Source organism: Symphalangus syndactylus, chromosome 15 (assembly GCF_028878055.3).
Source record: "Symphalangus syndactylus isolate Jambi chromosome 15, NHGRI_mSymSyn1-v2.1_pri, whole genome shotgun sequence".
NCBI lineage: Eukaryota > Metazoa > Chordata > Mammalia > Primates > Hylobatidae > Symphalangus > Symphalangus syndactylus.
This window is the reverse complement of record NC_072437.2, coordinates 84,084,965-84,108,490: the sequence shown is the minus strand read 5'-3', so window position 1 is coordinate 84,108,490 and position 23,526 is coordinate 84,084,965. Positions and strand designations below refer to the sequence as shown.

Here is a 23,526-nt window from a genome sequence, read left to right as displayed (position 1 = left end):
CAAAATCAGATTATGGCCCTGAGATATATATACATAAAAGATGTTCTTGTTTCAAATGTCTGGATAGCTGATCTCTCATCTCACTTGTAGAGTTGAATGAAAAAGCAGATATTCATTATGGTCGGATATCTCTTTGGCCTCTCGGTTATATTTTGGTGAAATTTCAGATGAAATCCCATCTTTGATCATTATCTGTCCTCTCGTTATCTGTTCTGTCCATTTCTCACAACCTGAAGCATGGAGATGCTGAATAATTTGCTCTTTCTGAGATGCAGGGAGTGATTTTAGTGTTCTTATAAAATGGACTGCGATTAAATGAAACAGACTAAAAGACCTCACCACTCTTTCTTTTATTTTCCCACAGAGCTTGGAGATTTTAATGATATCACAGAAACCTGTAGCTGTTCCTGCAGCTCCTCTAAGAGGTATCTGTCTTCCGTGCACAGTGCACATAGACCCTTGGGCTGTCACCTCTGAGGCAGTGTGAACACTAGGCCTCTGACATTCTAGGCCCACTTCAACTAGTTCCAGTGATTTGTTCCCATGAATCTAGATTACCATGTAGAAATGAAACAATCACCCCCAAAGTTTCTATAGTGTTTTGCAATATATAAAAGGCTTTTGTATGCATTTTCATTTAATCCTCATTTCAGTTAAACAGGCTGGGTGAATTTTATATATGCATGTGTGTGTATATTTATGTTTTTGTTGTTGTTGTTTTTGAGACCGAGTTTTGCTCTCGTCACCCAGGGTAGAGTACAATGGCCCAATCTCGGCTCACTGCAACCTCCGCCTCCTGGGTTCAAGCAATTCTCCTGCCTCAGCCTCCTGAATAGCTGGGATTATAGGCACCTGCCACCACACCTGGTTAATTTTTTTTTTTTTTTGTATTTTTAGTAGAGATGGGGTTTCACTATGTTGACCAGGCTGGTCTTGAACTCCTGACCTCAGGTGATCCACCTGCCTCAGCCTCCCAAAATTCTGGGATTACAGGTGTGAGCCACCATGCCCGACCATATATTTATGTATTTTTAAACCTCATTTTATAGACATAAAAATTGAGACTCATATAGGATGTGCTTCAGGACACGAAGGCTATGAAGTAGAAGTAGGGCTTGAATGCAGGTCTTCCGACTCTAAAGCCAATGCTCTTTCACCACACCTCTAAGTCTTAGTGCCCTCAGTAAATAAAAGATGCTTTATTTATTGAACATGCAGGAACTATGTTGAGTAAGATACCTGGTGAGTGATTCATGCGTCATCTCATATGACAGCCTCTTCTGAGTTTTGGGGGCTGAGAAGAACAGTTGAAAACCTCAGGAAGACCCTGAACATACTCCTCACAAATACAGTCTTCCAGTTTTTGCATCTCTTATATTTCAGTGTCACTTATGAGCCAGACTTCAGTTCTGCAGAACTATTAGCCAAAGAGCTGTACCGCGTGTTCCGAAAGTGCTGGATACTGTCAGTAGTTAATTCTCAGCTGGCAGGTTCCCTGAGTGCAGCTGGCTCGATAGTAAGTATCAAAAAAAATTGACCTTGAATTGAAAGTTCCTAAATCCTCATTTTGCCTGCCCTGTTCACTTTAAACATTTGTGTTTCCTTGTGTGGTCACTCGATATTAGGGGAGACTCAAAATGAATGAGGAAACTGGCATGTGTTGAGTACTTATTGTGTACCAGAGACTATGCTCAGCAGTCCACATTATTTCATTTATTAATTTTTTTGAGACAGATTCTTGCTCTGTCACCCAGGCTGGAGTGCATGGCACAATCTCAGCTCACTGCAACCTCCGCCTCCCGGGTTCAAGCGATTCTCCTGCCTCAGCCTCCCAAGTAGCTGAGACTACAGGCGCATGCCACCACACCCAGCTAACTTTTTTGTATTTGTAGTAGAGACAGGGTTTCACCATGCTGGCCAGCTGGTTTCCAACTCCTGACCTCAAGTGATCTGCCCACCTTGGCCTCTCAAAGTGCTAGGATTATAGGCCTGAGCCACCGTGCCCAGCTAGCAGTCCACATTTTAATCCTCATCAGTATCCTATTAGGTAGAGGCTGTCCTTATTTTTATTTTTAAGTGGTGGGCCCAGCCTCCCAGCAGGGCTGGTCAGCTGTGAAGCAGGAGTCATGCCCAGGCTGCCTCATTGGAAAGTACATGTTGGTTGCCTCATGGAACACACTGCTCACTGCTGTCAGAGAGCAGGCAGCCTTCTGAGGGTAGAGAACATTATGACAAAGGCTAAAACAGGGGTAGGGAAAATGCCCTCGAAGTGCAGAGGAAGGAGTGTTTAATTTTACTGGGGGAACTTAGGAAGGCTGATTGCAGATTTCAGAACTTGAGCTAAGTATTGGGCTGGCCAGAACTGTGGCAGGTAGAAAGGTTGGGGGAGGACGTTCTTGGCAAAGGGGAGCTGCAGCAAAAGTGGAGGGGCATGCTATGCTGTTGAGCAGTGATTCGGTGCGGTTGGATAATGCCCGTTTGTGAGTATTTGTGTGTGAGAGGTTGTTCTTTATGGAAATCAAGTTTGAATGATAGTAGCCAAATTGTGGAGGATACAGAATGCTAATTTGAGAAGTTTGGATTTTATTTTATTTTATTTTATTTATTTTTTGAGATGGAGTCTCACTCTGTTGCCCAGGCTGGAGTGCAGTGGCACAAGCTCAACTCACTGCAACCTCTGCCTCCTGGGTTCAAGCAATTTCTGGCTAACTTTTGTATTTTTAGTAGAGACGGGGTTTCACTATGTTGGCCAGGCTGGTCTCAAACTCCTGACCTCAAGTGATCCGCCCACCTCGGCCTCCCAAAGTGCTAGGATTACAGGCGTGAGCCACTGCACCTGGCTGAGAAGTTTGGATTTTAAATGACAGTAGGAAAGTCCAGTGGTTCAGGGGGGAGGCACTGAACATTTATAAGCAAGGGGAATGGTCTGAATAGAGCTGTTTCTGGGGAAGACTAATAATGATGGGGGTTCTGATTGGTAGTATTTGTCAGTCTGTTGCCTAAGAGGGATGAGGCTTCTGCTATTCATAAATGCATTCCAGGTCAAAATGACCTACTTACAGTAAATTTGAAGTCTGGAAATAAATGAACTAAAAATACTAAGAAAAGTGATCTCATCTGGGTGGCGTTTAAAGCAATTCTCTTGCAGATGGCTTTAGAGATGTAGAGGGCTCTTGGTATGCCCTTTAGTTCAGTTAAAAGCACTATTAATTTTTCATGGTAAATTTTAATGTTGGAAATACATTTAGATGTTCCTTTAATTTAAATTCTTTGAAATATGCTTGTTTAAGTTGTTCCTAAATCGTTTTATGTCTCATGCAGGTCGTAAATGAAGAGCGTGTCCAAAAAGACTTTGAATCCAGTATGCATGTAGTACAGGAAATTAAATTTAAGTCTAGGATCAGAGGGACTGAAGACTGGGCTCCTCCTAGATTTCAAATCATATTTAATATTCATCCACCACTCAAGTAAGTATGGGCTGCTGATTGGGCCTCCAATCCATTTAAATCACATTGTGACAGATCCCACATGGCTCTCTATGGCAGTAGGTGAAAAAAATACATATGCTAAAGAACACCGGGAAATTTGTTTTAGGGAAAGGAAAGTTGGCTGTATTTTCTGGCTTAGGTTTTTTTTTTTTTTTTCCTCTTGTTTACCATGGACTTTTGGGGGCTCTGTAAATTTTGACAAGTTGAGAATTCAGCTATGCAACCCTAATTGTGAATATTACATAGCAACTCAAAATTAAATAGGCTTAAAGGGGATTTTTAAAAGTGGCTAATATCAAAACTTAAAAATTATATACAATAATTTTTTTTAATTTGTTTCCTTTTTAAAAAAATTAGAGATGGGGTTTCACCATGTTGCCCAGGCTGGTGTCGGACTCCTGGGCTCAAGTGATCTGCCCACCTCAGCCTCCCAAAGTGCTGGGATTACAGGTGTGAGCCACCTCGCTCAGCCTATGATAATTTTAAAAGACTGGACCACTTCATTCCAGAACAATCAGTGTGAAATAAAAATGAATGAACAAACTTCTAAAAAAGAACATTTAATCTTAGGGAAAGCACTTATAGTTAAGAAATGTTACAGAGGCCGGGTGCAGTGGCTCACACCTGTCTGTAATCCCAGCACTTTGGGAGGCATAGGCTGGGGTCGGGGATCAGCTGATGTCAGGAGTTTGAGGCCAGCCTGGACAACATGGTGAAACCCTCTCTCTACTAAAAATACAAAAATTAACTAGGTGTGGTGGGCACAGGCCTGTAATCCCAGCTACTCGGGAGGCTGAGGAGCAAGAATTGCTTTAACCCAGGAGGCAGAGGTTGCAGTGAGCTGAGATTGCACCAGTGCACTCCAGCCTGGGTAACAGAGCGAGACTCCATCTCAAAACCAACAAAAGAAATGTAACAAAATGTAAATAGAACTATGTTTGTTCTCTAAGAAGTAACAAAAGTTCTAAAAGACAAAACAATGAAGATTATGCAAAAAAGGAAATAAACCTATAAATTTAAAGTAATAGTTTAATTGTAATTTGTTCTGAGACTATAGGACAGATTATGGACAAAGATTATACACAAAACATTTTAGCCAAGTATCATTTTTCCATCCCTCTTGGTTTGTATTCAATTTGGTGTGCAAACCTCCCAGCGTTACAAAGGGACTGGCGAGGGTTGTTGACTGTGCCCAAGGGACTGGAGAGGGGTTGACTCTGCCCCATGGAGATGCCTTATAGACTAGATCTTTCTTTTGTTTTTCTTCTTTTGAGAGAATGCCAAGAAAGTCTCTGGGGCTGCTTGGGCAGAACTCCCTCTCTAGGCATTGTGAGGGGTCACTTTTCTTAGCCTGGGGTATCTTTTCTTTACGGGTTTCCTAGGTCCTCGCTATGGCACCTGGGCAGAGATTTAGCATATTTTTACCTTGGCCGTCTTTGCTGATCCTGAGCTGTAATCAAATTTTACAATTTCCTTGGTTTTTCCAAGTCACATATAAAACTATGGCATAAACAGTTCAATAGGAAATCCCTCAGGCCGTGCACAGTGGCCGATGCCTGTAATCCCAGCACTTCTGGAGGCCGAGGTGGATGGGATCACCTGAGGTAAGGGGTTCAAGACCAGCCTGGCTAACATGGCAGAACCCCATCTCTACTAAAAATTCAAAAATTTGCCAGGCATGGTGGTGCATGCCTGTGGTCTCAGCTACTTGAGAGGCTGAGGCAGGAGAACCACTTGAACTCGGGAGGTGAAGGTTGCAGTGAGCCAAGATAGCACCACTGCACTCCAGCCTGGGTGACAGAGTAAGACTCCATCTCAAAAAAAAAAAAAAAAAAAAAGAAAGAAAATCCCTCAGTGGAATGGAATATCTGAAAGAGTCGGACCCGATCGGGCTCAAACCAAAGACACGCTGGTAGCAGTCAAGAGATTTTATTGGAGGCACCAAAGCGACATCACACGGAGGAGGAGAAGGAAGGAAGAAGGGGCAAGCTGCTTAGGTGCTGGGTTTTTATACTCAGTGGGGCTACGTGGGCATCGGTGATTGGCTTAGGGGTGGGGTTTGAGTAAAAGGCAGGAGGTGTTCTTCCCTGATTGTCTTCTCTTGGCAGGCTCGTGGGGTGGAGAACCGGGAACCGGGGGTGAAGAACCCGGAACCGGCGCCATCTTACTGTGCCCATGTTACCCAACAATATCTCTTACCAGAAATGTTTGATTTGATTTCTTTGTCTTACATTACCTCTTATTTGTCTAAATTTCTTTAGGTCCATTTGTGAATTTCCCAAGTGCATCGTCTTTTGGTGTACGGCCTCCCTGAACTGTCTTCCTTGTATATAACATGTCTCTGGTTCTCTCTGGAGCTGGAACCCTATACATGGGCATCGAGACCTCCCTAAAAACCCCTTGGAGTTATCAGTGACACTGACATCTGCTTTGGTTTTAGCAGAAGCTTTTTTTTTTTTTTTTGAGGCAGAGCCTCACTCTGTCGCCCAGGCTGGAGTGCAGTGGCGCGATCTCGGCTCACTGCAAGCTCCACCTCCTGGGTTCACGCCATTCTCCTGCCTTGGCCTCCTGAGTAGCTGGGACCACAGGCGTCTGCCACCACGCCCGGCTAATTTTTTCTATTTTTCGTAGAGTCGGGGTTTCACCATGTTAGCCAGGATGGCCTTGATCTCCTGACCTCATGATCCACCTGCCTCAGCCTCCCAAACTGCTGGGATTACAGGCGTGAGCCACTGTGCCCAGCCTAGCAGAGACTTTTAAAGAGACGTAGCTTTAAGGCTGGGCACAGTGGCTCATGCCTGTAATTCCAGCACTTTGGGAGGCCAATGTAGGAGGATGACTTCAGGCCAGGAGTTCGAGACCAGCGTGGGCAACATAGAGAGACCCTGTCTCTACAAAAAAAATTAATAAATAAATAAAGTCCAAAAAAGCTAGCTGGGCATGGTGGTATGTACATGTAGTCCTAGCTACCTGCACAGGAGACTGAGGATTGCTTGAGCCAAGCTGAGGAGTTTGAGGCAGTAGTGAACTATGATCATGCCAGTGCTCTCCAGCCTGCGTGGCAGAGCAAGCCCCTGTCTCAGGAAAAAAAAATAAAAAATAAAAATAAATTAGTTGTAGCTTTAAAAGACTCAGAGATTTCAACTAGAAAATTGTATTGAATAAATCTATTTCTTTCCCAAATGAAAAGTGACAAAGTTAAGGCCCTTAATTGAGAAAAGTATCACGATGGCAATTTCTTTTCTAATTAGTGAAAAATGTGCCATTGGCCTTCTCTGAAATGTAACTAGTATTATTTTTTGTATTCAGGAGGGACTTTGTGGTGGCAGCCCAGAATTTTTTCTGTGCCGGCTGTGGAACTCCAATAGAGCCTAGTAAGTACGGATAATGGATCGCCTGCTTATTATGTGATGACAAGGTCCAGAATAGCAAAGTAGGGCAACGCATTGCTTGTGTAAGAGACGCCTTTGATGAGAAGTTGTTATAAGAGCTTCACAGAAGTTGCCCTCTTTCTCACGAGGAGTCCATCATGACTGACAACGGCTGTGTGACCAACTAGGACCGAGGACACCAGGACCAGCCTCCTAGTTCTCTCCCTGTTGGGCATCAGCTCCAGCCACGTGGCCTCCTGCTGCCCCTTGAAAATGCCAGGCTCACTTCCAACATATTTGCGTTTGTGGTTTTCTCTCCCCCAAATGCTCTCCCTGCAGACACCCCCATGACTAATTCCTTTGCTTCTTTCATATTTTCACTCTGAAGTCACGAGGTCTTCCCTTGCTGCCCTATCTAAAATGCCTGTCTTGCCCCGCTGCTGGCCACAGACAATCCCATGAACACTTTATATTACCCATCCTTATTTTTTTTATTTTCTTGCACAATATTTTCTTAGAAGTTCCTTCTTATTTTGTATTCTTAGCACAGTAAAATAGTCTCTTATATTTTACTAATGTCTTATTATTATGTCTTCAACACTAGATTATAAGTTCTGTGAGGCCACATGTATTGTCTGTTATATTTATTACTTTAGTCCCAGCTTCTAGAAGAGTGCCTGGCATGTAGTAGGTCCTCAAAAGATATTTGTTGAGTAAAGGAATGGCTTAACAAGGAGCTAGCCAAACTTCTCTGAGAGAGTTTGAGGAGGTAGCCTGAGAGGATCATTCCTGGGCCAACTGAAGCCTAGAAGATTAGGCTTTCCTGGGCCAGGCACAGTGTCTCCCACCTGTAATCCCAGCACTTTGGGAGGCTGAGATGGGCGGATCACCTGAGGTCAGGAGTTTGAGACCAGCCTGGCCAACATGATGAAACCACATCTTTACTAAAAATACAAAAAAATTAGCCAGGCATGGGTGGCAGGCTCCTGTAATCCCAGCTACTCGGGAGGCTGAGACAGGAAAATTCCTTGAAACCAGGAGGCAGAGGTTGCAGTGAGCCAAGATCGCACTATTGTACTCCAGCCTGGGTGACAAAGTGAGACTCCGTCTCAAAAAAAAAAAAAAAGCTCGGGCTTTCCTCAGTCAGAAATGCAAGTTTCCCCCTTGAGACTGGGAATCACTTGTTCGGCTCTGATGCTACCTGTATGTCTGACCTGCAAAAGGCTGGAAAGAGGAGCTTTGTGGAAAGAGTTCCCTTAGCCTTTGATAGTCAGTTTTTGAAGGAAAAAGACTACAAGGAGCTCCTACTTCAAGAGATAAAAATAGCAAGCAGGAATCCATCTGGGCTTCCTCTCCCACACTGGATGATAATGCCTGATGGGCATCACCATTGTTGCTGATTTTCTTTGAATGAGTCATTTTCCCAGCACATCTAGTGGGGAACATATCTCTTTGGTTAACCACTGTATCCTGGCGCTTCCGTAAATATCGAATGCATGAGTCAGAAACTGTACACATATGACTGTCGCTTCACCAACTTTTTGTTATTTCCCTAAGCTTGTTCAGGTATGGAGATGTGTGTCTGTACTTTTGTACAGTAGCCTTGCCCTCAGGGAGCTTGCTTATCACCTTTTAGGGAAGATACACTCATCAGCCAAGTAAGAGTGTGTAACACAAAGTGATGTATGTAACAAAAGAGTCAAGAGTGCCGTGGGATTTACAGCAAGGGAACTTCATCTGAGCTTGAGAAGCTGGGAGTAAGAGGTTTCATCGGAAAGTGATTGCCCACAGAAGTAGGCGTGTTGGTCATGTGCAAAGGGCCTGTGGCAAGTAAAAGAAACCCTGTGTGGCCAGAGAGTAAGAATAGGAGGAGAAAACATTCTGCAGAGGTAGGCAGAGCACAGATTGTAGACAGCATAGAAATAATTTTGGGCTTTTCCTGTTAGCTTCCTCTAGCTTCTAGGGTACATTATTTTTAACTTTTGACTTTGAGGTAATTTTAGACTTACAGAAGAGTTGCAAAAATAGTAGAGAGAGTTCCTGTACACCCTTCACCCAGCTTCCTCTACTGCTAACATCTTACATAATCATAGTTTCAACCTGAGAAATTAGCATTGGGTACAGTCCTATTAATGAAACCCCAGGCTTTATTCAGATTTCACCAGGTTTTCAGTAGCATCCTTTATCTGTTTCAGAATTCCATGTTGAATTTAGTTGTCATGTTTTCCTTAGTCTCCTTCAATTTCCACACACTGAACATGACATTTTACCCTTTACTAGTTCAGTATATCCCAAAAATAAGGATAAGAAACAAGTTATCACACCAAAAAAATTAAAAACAATTCTCTATATTGTCTACTTCCTAGTCCTTTTTGTTCTTAAGGTATCATTTATGGCTATTTTTTCCATCTAGGTTGCAATCAAGTTTCATACATTGCATTTAGTTATTGATTCTCTTTAGTTAGCTTTATTCTAGAACTGCACTATGCAGTATGGTAGCACTAGCCCACCTATTTAAAATTAAATTTAAATTAATTGAAATTAAGAATTCAGTTCCTCAGTCACACTAACTACATTTCAAGTACTCAATAGCCACATGGAACTCATGGCTACTGTACTGGACAGCACAGATATAAACACATTTATCCTCATGGAAAGTTATACTGGACATCTCTGTTCTAGAATATTTCCCTTCCACCCCACCCCCTGATGCTGACCTTTCATAAAATGAGGACAATTGTGTTTTAGAGCAGGATTTCTCAACTTCAATACCATGGACTTTGTCGTGGGGGGGTCCTGTGCACTATAGGATGTTTAGCAGCATCAGTAGATGCCAGAAGCAGCTCCCAGTGGCAACTGAAAATGGCGCCAGACATTTGCAAATGCCCCTCGGGAGGCAAAATCACTCTTGGCCAAGAACCACTGGTTTAGGTCACTTTCTATTGTTCTGTTTTAGTTAAAGGACTTAGGAAACTAAAAAAGATGGATATTAGTTTATTCTGTATTGATAGTATAACAGCATGTATCCAATAAAGTTTGATGAATGAGTGAATGGATATTGAGTGTGTGTTGAGGAGTAGATGAAACTGTTGCTATGAGAAGCTCACAGGTGCCTAACCCTGAATTTCCCCTATTTCACTGAATTGACTAATTCAGTGTTCATGGTGACTCTAGAGAGCATGATTATCATGAATAACAAAAAACAACTCTATTTATTTGTTTGCTTTTAAACATCAACTCAGAGTATGACCTGAGTCTGAGGGACAATTTGGGCAAGTGCAAAGGCATTAGCTTCCTCTCCCTTTCCCGCCGTCGAATGCAGCGGAGGAGGAGTGGGACATGATGGCTGTGGGCTGGAGCTTTGGCAGTCCAGGCTTGGGTTGGAATCCTGCCTGCCTACATACTGTTCATGTGGCCCTGCGTGTTGCCTAACTTCAGTGTCTTGTGCTTTCATCAGTGAAATAGGGAAATAACTGTCCTTCTCTCACAGACTTTCGAGCACAGAATGACATAGTAAACGTAAAACATTTAACTGATCTGTGGCACAGAGTAAGTGTTCAGTAAGATTCTTTTCTGTGGTCACTCCCAGCCAGGCCTTGTTTATTTTTTATTTTTATTTTTTTGAGATAGAGTTTCACTCTTGTTGCCCAGCCAGGCTGGAGCGCAATGGCGCAATCTCGGCTCACTGCAACCTCTGCCTCCCGGGTTCAAGCAATTCTCCTGCCTCAGCCTCCCAAGTAGCAGGGATTACAAGCATGCACCACCACTCCAGGCTAATTTTGTATTTTTAGTAGAGATGGCTTTTCTCCATGTTAGTCAGGCTGGTCTCAAATTTCTGACCTCAGGTAAGATCTCGGCTCACTGTAAGCTCTGCCTCCCAGGTTCACACCATTCTCCTGCCTCAGCCTCCTGAGTAGCCGGGACTACAGGCACCCGCCACCACACCCGGCTAATTTTTTTGTATTTTTAGTAGAGATGGGGTTTCACCATGTTAGCCAGGATGGTCTCGATCTCCTGACCTCGTGATCCGCCTGCTTTGGCCTCCCAAAGTGCTGGGATTACAGGCGTGAGCCACCGCGCCCGGCCAGGCCTTGTTTATTTTTAAAGCCATTATTTGGAAATGATCTTCAGAATCTACAGTGTGCGGGTTCTACAGCAGCTGCTTTCCCATCCATGATTTCATTAATCCTCCCAATATATGGCAACTAAGATTTGTATTATGCTGTATGATATTTCAATTACAAAGACATACATGACTCAAACTATGAATGATAAATATCAAACTTGGTTCATGTCAGAACCTAGTGTTGAGGGAGGGGCACATAGGAGACTTCGACTAAATTGTTTTCTTTCTGAAGCTGGGTGGTGAGTGCACAGGTATTTCTCGCATTAGTTTTTATACCTTTTGTTTGTTAATGTATTTTATTAGAGATTTCCAAAAGTGGTCAATGAGTGTTTATTTTAGTAGGTTAAAAAGTGCAGTGGGCGTGGTGAGGCCAAGACAGGTGGATCTCTTGAGGTCAGGAGTTTGAGACCAGCCTGGCCAACATGGTGAAACCCCATCTCTACTAAAAATACAAAAATTAGCCGGGCGTGGTGGCGCACCCTGTAGTCCCAGCTACTGGGGAGGCTGAGGCAGGAGAATCGCTTGAACCCAGGAGGGAGATGTTGCAGTGAACCGAGATCATGCCACTGCACACCAGCCTGGGCAACAGAGCAAGACTCCTTCTTAAAAAAAAAAAAAGGTGTAAAGAGCAAAAATTCCTTCTTTCCCCTACCCTCCAGAAATAGTCAGTGTTGGCTTTTTGGTGGACATCTAGACAGTGCATATATGTTTATGTGTATGTTTATATATATGTTAAATAAAATTGAGATCACATTGTACCTATTTGTAACTGGACGTCCACTTTCCATGCTCTTCCATGTACTTTATGGGCTGTATGGCATTTCATGTTGAGTGCACCATACTTATTTAACCAATTGCCTTTTGATGGACATTTTGGCTGCCACCCCCATTATAAATGTGCTGTAATGAACACCTTTTTATATCACTATGTGTGCCTGTTAGCACTTTTGTCTGATGGAGTCACAGAAGCAGGATTACTGTTCCACATGTAATAAGAATTGAAGTCTATCACAAAAACATCTTCCTACAAATTAGTTCTATCAGTGCTAGACGTTAAGTGCCCTCCTCTAGATACTGCACCAGTTCTGGGTCTTCTAAATTTATGACAGGCTGAGTCAAAACAGAGTATCTCACTTTTCTTTTTTCTTTTCTTTTCCTTTCTTTCATTTCATTTCAATTTCATTTTATTATTTGTCATCAGTTTGTGACAGGGTCTTACTCTCTTGCCCAGGCTGGAATGCAGTGGCATGATGATGGTTCACTGTAGCCTCCACCTTCAAGCAATCCTCCTGCCTTAGCCTCCCAAGTAGCTAGGACTACAGGCACACACCACATTGCCTGGCTAATTTTTTTTTTTTTTTTTTTTTGTGGAGATGGGGTCCCACTATGTTGCCGACGCTGGTCTTGAACTCCTGGGCTCAAGCGATCCTCCTGTCTTGGCCTCCCAAAGTGCTAGGATTACCAGGACAAGCCACTGTGCTCAGCCTCACTTTTAAAATATGCATTTTTTTTGTTTCTGAGATTGCTTTTCTCTGTTAGTTATCTGCAGTTCTTCTTTCCATGAATTGTCTATTCCCATCCTTTGTGCATTTTTATATTTTTTTCTCATTGATTTATCAAGGTCTTTATGATGCTGCTTCCTAACATTGTATATATACTGCTTCACAATTTATAAAGCACTTTTCCTATGTGTAATATCACTCAATCCACTTCTGAGTTGCATTTTATGGTCTCAGAATAGTTAGCCTAACCTGCCTTCAGTCTTCCTGCTAGTGAGAGGAGTCTGGACTCCCACCCAGATTTCCAGATCCTAAAATGAATGTTCCTTTTGCTACACTGCAGTTTGCAATTTCCATCTTCCAAATCCAGGAGTATTTTGGGAAGGTTTTGTTTTTCCGACATCTGTTCCACAAGAGCAGAGCTCATGAATGGCCATGATTTAATTCCCCAAGTCTCTGCCGGAGCCTTCCCAGCTGTCATGAGGTTGAGTATGGCTTTATCATCATGAAACAAGTCATCAGAGTCTTTGAATCTTGCGTAGGAATTGGAAGTCAGGGGTAGACCAGGATAGGTTTTCAGCACCAGGTGCGGCACTCACCCTCCGGTATGCTTGGCAGAGTTTGTGAAGCGGCTCCGGTACTGCGAATACCTAGGGAAGTATTTCTGTGACTGCTGCCACTCATATGCAGAGTCCTGCATCCCTGCCCGAATCCTGATGATGTGGGACTTCAAGAAGTACTACGTCAGCAATTTCTCCAAACGGCTGCTCGACAGCATATGGCACCAGCCCATTTTCAATTTGCTAAGCATCGGCCAAAGCCTGTATGCGAAAGCCAAGGAGCTGGACAAAGTGAAGGTGAGCCGCAGCCCCAACCCCATCCCTCTCATTGGAAGTGTCCTGTGGCAGGAAATGCACATCACACTAGCTTGGGGAACCCACAGATATATCCTCTAAGAGGCAAATGGATCATAAAGCGAGTGAACCGGCTGGGCGCAGGGGCTCAAGCCCGTAATCCCAGCACTTTGAGAGGCCAAGGTGGGCGGATTGCCTGAGGTCAGGAGTTCGAGACTAGCCTGGCCAACATGGTAAAATCCCATCTCTACTAGAAATACAAAAAAAAAAAAAAAAAAAAGTTAGTTGGGTGTAGTAGCACACGCCCGTAATCCAAGCTACTCGGGAAGGCTGAGGCAGGAGAATCGCTTGAACCCGGGAGGTGGAGGTTGCAGTAAGCCGAGATTGCACTATTGCACTCCAGCCTGGGTAACAGAGCAAGACCCTGTCTCAAAAAAAAAAAAAAAGAGTGAAGCTTACACTTTGGAGCCCCTCTCCTGCACAGGCTCTTTCCAAGGCCCCACACTGAATCTTATACTTAGTATTATGTTTTTCTTGAAGAAGGCCCCAAAGTTCTGTAAGTTTTAGCTTCTACAAAACCTGGATCCATCCAGGGCACACTCTGTGGATCAGCGGACTCAGCTGTGAAGCCTTGCTCTATAGGCTGTTTGCTTTCAAGGTTTGTTTGATACAAATGCAGCACTTCAAGGATAGAAATAACATTGAAATTTGACTTGCACTTTTCCCGTGTCATTTATTACATTTAACTTTCCCCCGTGTTTGGTTTCTCCCATCAGGAAATTCAGGAGCAGCTCTTCCATATCAAGAAGCTGTTGAAGACCTGTAGGTTTGCTGACAGGTACTATTCTCAGCTGGGACAGGCTGCCTTCCCTCCATACATCTGCTAATCATATTAGTGCCTCCTGCATCTGGCTCCCCCATTACACAGGGCTTCTTAGCACAATGATGACCTCATGGCTTTCCTTGGGAAATCATGCCATCTCTTTGAATTACTAAGCCAATAGTGGAATGCATTAGTCTGTTCTTAAGTAGCTAATAAAGACATACCAGAGATTGGGTAATTTATAAAGGAAAGAGGTTTAATTGACTCACAGTTCATATAGCTGGGGAGGCCTCACAATCATGGTAGAAGGTGAATGAGGAGCAAAAGCACGTCTTACATGGTGGCAGGCAAAGAGAGCATTTGCAGGGGAACTCTCCTTTATAAAGCCATCAGATCAGCCAGGCGCAGTGGCTCACGCCTGTAATCCCAGCACTTTGGGAGGCCGAGGTGAGTGGATCATGAGGTCAAGAGATCGAGACCATCCTGGCCAACATGGTGAAACTCTTGTCTCTACTAAAATTACAAAAATTAGTTAGGCGTGGTGCTGCATGTCTCTAGTCCCAGCTACTTGGGAGGCTGAGGCGGGAGAATCGCTTGAACATGGGAGGCAGAGGTTGCAGTGAGTCAAGATTGTACCACTGAACTCCAGCCTAGAGACAGAATGAGACTGTCTCAAAAAAAAAAAAAAAAAAAAAATCAGATCTCGTGAGACTTATTCACTACCATGAGAACAACACAGGAAAGACGTGCCTCATGATTCAATTACCTCCCACCAGGCTCCTTCCATGACATGTGGGAATTATGGGAGCTACAATTCAAGATGAGATTTGGGTGGGGACACAGCCTAACCATATAATGGAGAATTTAACTCATTAAGAAGAATGGTTTAGTTGGAGGATGAAACAATTCTAGCCAGTGACCTTTTTATTATTATTATTGTTATCATTAAATTGTGGTAAATATATATAAAATTTACCGTCTTAACCATTTTTAGAATACACTTCAGTGGCATTAAAGTATTCACATCGTTATGCAATCATCACCACCATCCAGCCCCCAAACTCTTTTCATCTTGCAAAACTAAAATTCTGTATCATTTAAAAACTCCCCATTCCCTCTTCCTCATAGCCTAACTCCTGGCAGCCACTATTCTACTTTCTGTCTCCATGATTTTGCCCACACACATGCCTTATATAAGTGGAATCTTACAGTATTTGTCTTTTTGTGACTGGCTTGTTTGACTTAGCATAAAGTCCTCAAAGTTCATTCATGTTGTAGCATGTGTCAGAATTTCCTTCCTTTTTTTTTTTTGAGACAGAGTCTCGCTCTGTCGCCCAGGCTGGAGTGCAGTGGCGCGATCTCGGCTCACGGCAAGCTCCACCTCCCGGGTTCACGCCATTCTCCTGCCTCAGCCTCCCCAGTAGCTGGGACTACAGGCGCCCGCCACCATGCCCGGCTAATTTTTTGTGTATTTTTAGTAGAGATGAGGTTTCACCGTGTTAGCCAGGATGGTTTCTATCTCCTGACCTCGTGATCCCCCTGCCTCGGCCTCCCAAAGTATTGAGATTACAGGTGTGAGCCACAGCGCCCAGCCAGAATTTCCTTCCTTCTTAAGGTTGAATAATATTTCATTGTATGTATATACTATATTTTTTTAATCCATCTATTCATCCATAGACACTAGGGTTGCTTCCCCTCCTTGGCTATTGTGAATAAAGTGGATATGACCATGAGTATACCAGGGCCTTTTAAAACCCCTTATAGGGAGGCATGTCTAACCAAGTGGGATCATGGTCTTCAGAAATTCTACTTTTAGAAGTTTATCCTAAGGACATACTGACGGATATAGGCAAAAATTTAAAGTATAGTTTTTTTTTTTTTTTTAGACAGAGTCTCGCTCTGTCGCCCAGTTTGGCATGCAGTGGCACAGTCTTGGCTCACTGCAGCCTCTTCCTCCCAGGTTCAAGTGATTCTCGTGCCTCACCCTCCCAAGTAGATGGGATTACAGACATGTTTCATCACACCTGGCTAATTTTTGTATTTTTAGTACAGACAGGGTTTCACCATGTTGGCCAGGCTGGTCTTAAACTCCCGACCTCAGGTGATCTGCCTGCCTCAGCCTCCCAAAGTGTTGGGATTACTAGTTTTGTTTTTAAATAAGAAAAGGCATTAAAAGTCTATTAAGAGGTATTATGCTCTCTCCCTGGGTGATGGGATCATTGGTACACCAAACCTCAGTGTCCTGCAGTATACCTATGTAACAAACCTGCACACATACCCCCAAATCTAAAATAAAAGTTGAAATTATTTTAAAAATCTAGGTGTTCATAATAGGGCAGTACTTACATTAATACCATGTCCATAGAATAGAATACTATACAACCAGTAAAGACTTAGGCATGAATTCATTGAGAGAGAGATTTTTAAGTAGAAAAAGCATAGGTTACTCAAGGAAGTTAAGATTATTTATTGTAGTTGGTGGAATTATAGAGTTTTTAAATAAATGGTTTAGCTTTAAAGCGTTTTTTCAGTCTCTAATCTTTAATGATGATGTATTGCTTTTTAATTAAATTTTGGGGGAAGGAGCATATATTCTAGAGTCATTTGGTTTTGAGCCTTTGCTTCGTGGCCATGGCATGGCATTGGTCTCAGGGCCTTGGTTTTTTCATCCACAACATATAACAATACCTATACTTCCTACCTTGTACAAAAATTCTTGAATATCCATTCTGGGCTTCATATAAAAACAATTAGTAGATCTGTGTTAAGTCCAGAGGGATGGTCAGCACAAACCGATCATTGCTGGACTGAGTGTTAGACATGTGTCGGGGGACCATGAGGATACAAATGGAGGCAGCATTTAGCTCAGTTAGGAGTGAGATAGGATAGAGAGCAAGCAAGGATTCCAGGAGAAAAAGGCTGAGCTTGAAGAGTAAGGTGAAGCAAAGGAGAGGGATTGGGGATTCTCCAGGCAGAGGATGCTGCAGGAGTGGGCACCTCAGGCTGGGTGCAGAATTGAAGAGAATTTGGCATTGTAGCATGCCAAGTCCAGTGCAGGCCATGGCTGTCTTGGAAGTGCAGGGAATGGTGCTTCTATTAGCTATTGAGAGAATTCAGGTCGACACCTGCCGGGTTTGGAGAAGATGAAGTTTTGAATGCCCTAGGGACCATGACCACTGGCAGTTGGCTGCATGAGCCTTAAGCTCAGTGCCTGACTCGTACATTTGGAAGTCGTAGGCTTGCCGAGTGAGCGAGAATTCTAGCAGCTGAGCCAACAGTCCGTAAGGCTGATAGTCTTGAAATGTAGCTGGAAGAAGTAAGGTAGGAATTTTGATTACTTGGTAATCAAAGGGTACTAGGTACACATTCTTTAAGACTTAAAAAACTAATGCTCAGTTTTCTTTTGCTCAATGTGTGCATGGGCAGGCTGTTGTAAGAGATGCGGGTCTCTGCTTATTCAGCTTTTTGAAATCAGCTTTCATGGAATTTCAACTTCTTGGCTTCCAAGCAAACTTGCAACATGTAGAATGGTGGCAAGCATGGTTCACTGTTGTTCTTGGAGCTATTTATTTTTTAAATCGAGTTAAAAAAATTAAGTGTGAGTGCCAAGAGAAAACAACTGGCCCCATTCTTCCCCGGCCTCTGTGTGGGTGGGTTTCTGAATTCCTCTTTGTTTCCTCTCTGGCAGTGCATTAAAGGAGTTCGAGCAGGTGCCGGGACACTTGACTGATGAGCTCCACCTGTTCTCTCTTGAGGACCTGGTCAGGATCAAGAAAGGGCTGCTGGCACCCTTACTCAAGGACATTCTGAAAGCTTCCCTTGCACATGTGGCTGGCTGTGAGGTGAGGGTGTACCCGGAACAGATGTGTTCCCGATGCACCAGGGCCTGTGCTGCATGTTGCGCACTTGACTTCATTTAACTCTCACAAACCCTGAGGGAAGTGCTGGTGAGCTAGTTAGAGATGAGAAAACTGAGGTCAGAGCTGTGAAGTAACAGCTGAGATACCCCTGCTGGTAAGTGGCAGAGCCAGGATGCAAGCCTGGACCAATGGACTTCATCTAGGTGCCCAGTTCTGCTCAGGGCCCACTCTGCCCTGACGTGCCAAATATAGTCATGTGGAACCAGGATTCGATGGAACAGGAAGCTCTGTGTCTACATGGATTGAAGAATTGCAGTGCAGCAATGAGAAATGAAATTAGATCACTTCAGAGTGCATGTTTACAATTAGGACCTTACTCTGGTACTTTAAAACTGCTTTGATGTGGAATTGGATGAATGTACATTTTTATCTTTTTTTTTTATTCTGACCCATTCATTGCTGCAAAACACAATATCCTTTTCCTTCTAGAGGTTGGAATCATAGACATTCAAACACTGATGTTTATAAAGTTCTGTAACAGTGAAAACTCAGCTTCTCCATCAAGAGAAGGTTGTAACTTTTTGATGTCTTCTTTTACAGCTGTGTCAAGGAAAGGGCTTTATTTGTGAATTTTGCCAGAATACGACTGTCATCTTCCCATTTCAGACAGCAACATGTAGAAGATGTTCAGGTATCTTAATAACTTAATAACATAAGCTTAATAATAGGTTAACTAATTAAACTAAGTTTAGTAACTTAAGCACAAAATTAACTTAAGCTGAATAATAGCTTAATACTTTAAGCACAGTTATTTAAAGTACAGTCACGCTGGTGTGTGCTTGTATGCTGGATTGGAGATCATGAAGTTTTGGGCACAGAGGGAGTATTTGGGTGGGGCAGGGATAAAGGATAATGTCTTCTGGTGCAGGGTTTGGATAGAGGAGATGGTCCCTTTGTTGCCTATGCCCACCTCTCTGTCTTATAATTGGATCATTCATGCCCAGTGGTGAAGTCTCTGGCTGCTTTTGCGCCACAGAGGCAGAGTTGAGTAGCTGTCGTAGAGACCACGTGGCCCACAGGGTCTAAAACATTTGCTATCTGGCTCTTTACAGAAAAGGTTGCCGACCCTTCTACAGTATTAGTGCCCGAGAGAATCCTGTGTTCTGTAAACTCTGTTTCATGGGAGAGATCCTGGTAATGAACTCTGCCTTCACCCTTGATAGGGGCATATCCTCCTCCTCAGGCCACTCCAGTGTCGTCTCCCCACCCCTTTAGGCAGTGTTGCAGGACTGGCTCCCCAGCAAAGAGACTTTGGGGCAGAGATTTGCCTACAAAGAGTTTCATGTTCTTCAACTTAATACCTGTAGGGGTGTGCAGGCAGCAAGACTGGGAGAGGGAAAAGTTGAACTGTGGTGGGGTTTCAGTGGAGCCCTCAGCTCATCTCACGGGGAGCTCTGGAGTTTGGTGGCCTTTCAGCATTGTTCCAAACTGGGGACAAATTGGGACCGGCCTACTCACTATAGAGTGATCAGTCATTGAATGCAGGCTGGTGCCAGGAGGGGGACAAAGCAGCTTTCTCGATGTAGGGCCATTTCTAGAGAAACAATGTGGCTTCCCCAGAGTTGGAAGAGTCCAACAGGTCTGCTGAAGTGTGACTTGCTGAAACGTGAGTTTCAGCCTGGCTGGTTTCTTTTTAGAAGACTCTGGGCTCTGGATTCAGACCCCCCTCCCTCCCTAGGATGGAGACGAATGTCTGCAGAAATGTGAGAAAACAAGATAGCCTGTTTGCTGATGGCTGTCTTCGTTGCTTGCAGTGTGCAGGGCTTGCTTTCACAAACAGTGCTTCCAGTCCTCCGAGTGCCCCCGGTGTGCGAGGATCACAGCGAGGAGAAAACTTCTGGAAAGCGTGGCCTCTGCAGCAACATGATGCCCCTGAATACTGTGAAAAAGACTGTTCAGCATGCCTTATGATAACACCGATTTGTGTCTATTATTGGTGACATTGTTTTAGATATTGGGTATTGTATATTAAGGAAAAAGATGGTCTATATTCTCTTTATTGCATATACTTAATGTTTCAAAAGAATGCAGATTCTGTGATTAAACACAGGGTTGATAGTAGTGGTTTTGTTTACAAATGTTCTGTTTTGGCTGCTATTGGTTTTTTAAAGAGGTTTTATATACTTTTGTATTTGAATAGTTAGTTATGTTTCGCTGATGCTGAGCCAGTTTGTGTGTGTGTGCATATATGTGAACTGTAACTGACAAAATGAATTACTCAATTTCTCTTCCTCTAAAGCTTGTTTGATGAAACTGGTTGGTCCTTTCAGTGAACAAAAATATGACCCCAAATCTGTTTGCTCTGGCTTTTATTTCTTCAGGAAACAGACTTCCACTTAAATGCCATTTTGTGATTGTGTCAATCATACACATTTTATTTACTCCAGAGTTTGAATAGAGAGTACACATTTCTTCTGCAGATTTATTTCATGATGAGTTTGAGTTGCTTAGCAGGGCGTGTAGGTCCAGTTGAAGTGCAGTTTGAAGCAACTGCTTCTAGATGGCACTCTTTCAGGTGGCACAAATCGAACCTGTATTTGTCATCTCTGTTCCACACGCTGCAATGTCAAGGGGTGCAGAAGTGAGTAGAATTCCATCCCTGCCCTTGAGGATCTTGCTTTAATAGATGTAAAACTGAACATAAGGTATTTGCAGATTTAAACAAACTGGGGGAAATAATGAACAGTGTGATTCTAGTAATAACATTAAAATCACAGACATCGACTAAGAAGGTTAAATGAATCACAAAACCTTTATGAATTTCTTTTTTCTAATAGTTCTTATATGTTTTCCTGAAACATGTGAGCCTATTCATTTTTCTTCTACTTTCTATATACTTTCTCCCACTTGAGAAAGGGGCCTTGAGGCTGCGTCCCTTCATGGTATACCTTTAGACTGAACGGTTTTCAACCTAGGGCTTGGGTGTTATATTCCCTGGGATTCACATGCCCTAACTAAACCTACCTTGATTTTCTCAGACAGCACAGGCAGGCAATAAAGTGTCACAGATTGTCCCCTAACCCTATCCAGCTGTGTGTATGGGTGTGTTTTATTCAATGGGATAGTATTAAGCACATGAAAGAAATGAATGACTTCTGTCAATCTCTTTTCATTCAGTCTTCTCATTCTGTCAATTGTTTTCTCATTCGCGATGCCTCTGCCAGAACTGTGCTCACATCCATTGTTTAAGCCAGATCTTTTTTAAGTATTATAGAAGTGTAGAGGCACATAGAATAAATAAAACCAGACTTCAAACAATGTTTCATTCTTGCCCATCGCCCCTATTCCCTGTTAGGAATCAAGGGTAAGAGTGGTATGTTCACATTCCTTTCTGAGGTAGATGTCTATATCTCCATTTACAGGCAAGGAAACTGAGGCCTAGAGAAGAGAAATAACTTTCCTAGGTTCCCACAGGAAGTGCATGATGGAGCTGGGGTTGGCATTCAAGTCCACCTGCCTCCAAAGCCCATGCTTAGCCCCTGCTTCTTTGGTGGTGTCTTTTCAAGACAAAGGAGTGAAAACAACCTTAACTGGTAAGTGTTGCAGAAGTGGCATTGGGTGGAGTGTTTGCTCACATCAGTGTTGATTTAAGGCAGCTGCTGTGGCTCAAGCATTGCTTGAAGGGCTCTGTGCTCAGGGTCTGTATGTTTGTAAGGCACTGATGAGCCTGTGTGTGTTACATATCGTTGATATTAAGGAAGCGTGCACAGCAGTGCCAGGAAGTGATGCTTTTGATTTTTTGTTTTGAGGAAGAATGAGGTCATTTAAATAACTACAGTATGGGATTTGTCTGAGACTTTGTTCCTCTCCAGTGTGGTAATAGAGGCTTCTTCCCAGGAAGGCACCTGTTATGGAAGTGATCTTCAGCCCACATGGAGCACCCCATAGGGAAGTAATTAGTTGTGGCATATATAGCTGTTTAATGGGTCTTCCTGATTGTGTGGGTTTTCTGTTCAACTCTTCCTTGGCTGCCGGAAAGAAGATGAATGCTTGGTCAGACCATTACCCACTGTGAGGCATCAGTTGCAGTGCTGTAAAAGTCAGTGATTCATTTTCTGCTCTACACTCTTCACATGGGCAATTCCAGTAGTGTGTCATTTACAGTCATGATTCTCAACTGCAGGGAGGAAGTTACACCATCTCGAGGCAGAGGCTATAGGATGAGGAGGGGCGAGCCATTCCAAAGACGTCTAGTGTGTTGACCTGGGTGAGAATTATTGGCCACAACTTCAGATTAGATCCCAAATATGCCACTTTCTACCTACCCATGGTGACTCTGGGTACTCTAGTTTGGTTTGTTTGAATCCTGCAAACCTCATGGTGAAATTTGATCCCCAGTGTTGAAGGTAGGCATAATAAGAGGTGTCTGGGTCGTGCGGGCAGATCCCTCATGAATAGCTTGGTGGTGTCTTTGTGGTAATGAGTGAGTTCTCACTCTTAGTTTCCATGAGAGCTGGTCGTTATGAAGTCTGGCACCTCCCTGCCCTCTCTTTGCCTCCTCTGTTTCCATACAGTCTGCACACGCAGGCTCCCCTTCCCTTCTACCATGAGTGGAAGCAGCCGCACGTCCTCACCAGAAGCAGATATTGGTGCGATGTTTGTACAGCCCGCAGAACCATGAGCCAAATTAACCTCTTTTCTTTATGAATCACCCAGCCTCAGGTATTCCTTTATAGCAACACAAATAGACTCAGACACCGGGGAAGCCATTTAAATTATCTAAGCCTCTGTCTGTAAAATGAGGGATATGACTCTCTGCAGTTGAGATAAGGATTAGAAATGAAAATGAAGCACCCACTAAAAGGCCTGGTACAAGCAAGGGCAAATGGTAATAATGAGGTCTAGACAGATTACAAACTGAGTCATACCCCTTATTTTCTGTATCTCTGGGTAAGTTACTCCCTGGGTCTCAGTTTATAATCTGTAATACAAGGATTAGAACGATAGCTACTGTTGTGGGTTGAATTGTGTCCCATGAAAGAATATGTTAAAGGTCTATGCTGGTGTCTGTGCTGTGGCCTTTTGGGAACTAGGGTCTTTGCAGAGGTGGTTAAGTTAGGATGAGGACATAGTGCATTAGGATGAGTTTTGACCTAGTGACTGGTGTCCTTATAAGAAAAGGGAAATTGAGAGAAGAGAGAAGATGCAGGGAAGAACAAAAGCAGAGGTTGGGGTGATGCATCTACAAGCCAAGGAGCACCAAGGATTGCTGGCAGCCACCAGAAGCCGGAGAGAGGCAGGGGGCAGATTCTTCCTCAGAGCCTTCAAAAAAAACCCAACATGGCTGACCCCTTGATTTCAAACTTCTGACATTGAGAATTATGAGAGAATAAATTCCTGGTTTTTTTTTTTTTTTTGAGATGGAGTCTTGCTCTGTCACCCAGGCTGGAGTGCAGTGGTGCGATCTCGGCTCACTGCAACCTCCGCCACCTGGGTTTAAGTGAT

The 23,526-nt window shown here is 43.4% G+C and overlaps 1 protein-coding gene across 19 annotated transcripts in view; it reads left to right on the top strand.

The window, feature by feature from the left end:
* Positions 1 to 21,336, top strand: part of RUBCNL (rubicon like autophagy enhancer) — a 48,827-nt gene extending 27,491 nt beyond the window's left edge. For 8 of the 19 annotated variants that reach the window (XM_063619099.1, XM_055244624.2, XM_063619100.1 and 5 more), the window contains 9 exons: positions 365 to 425; positions 1,384 to 1,516; positions 3,322 to 3,467; positions 6,798 to 6,862; positions 13,103 to 13,341; positions 14,115 to 14,176; positions 17,850 to 18,003; positions 18,622 to 18,712; positions 19,836 to 21,336. In XM_063619099.1, the coding sequence (XP_063475169.1) occupies positions 365 to 425; positions 1,384 to 1,516; positions 3,322 to 3,467; positions 6,798 to 6,862; positions 13,103 to 13,341; positions 14,115 to 14,176; positions 17,850 to 18,003; positions 18,622 to 18,712; positions 19,836 to 19,948 (1,064 nt within the window). In that variant the 3' untranslated portion in view covers positions 19,949 to 21,336. Of the gene's footprint in view, positions 1 to 364; positions 426 to 1,383; positions 1,517 to 3,321; positions 3,468 to 6,797; positions 6,863 to 13,102; positions 13,342 to 14,114; positions 14,177 to 17,849; positions 18,004 to 18,621; positions 18,713 to 19,133; positions 19,216 to 19,718 lie in introns of all 19 variants that reach the window. The other 11 variants (XM_055244620.2, XM_055244618.2, XM_055244619.2 and 8 more) reach the window with 4 other exon arrangements.
* Positions 21,337 to 23,526: the final 2,190 nt, after the last annotated feature.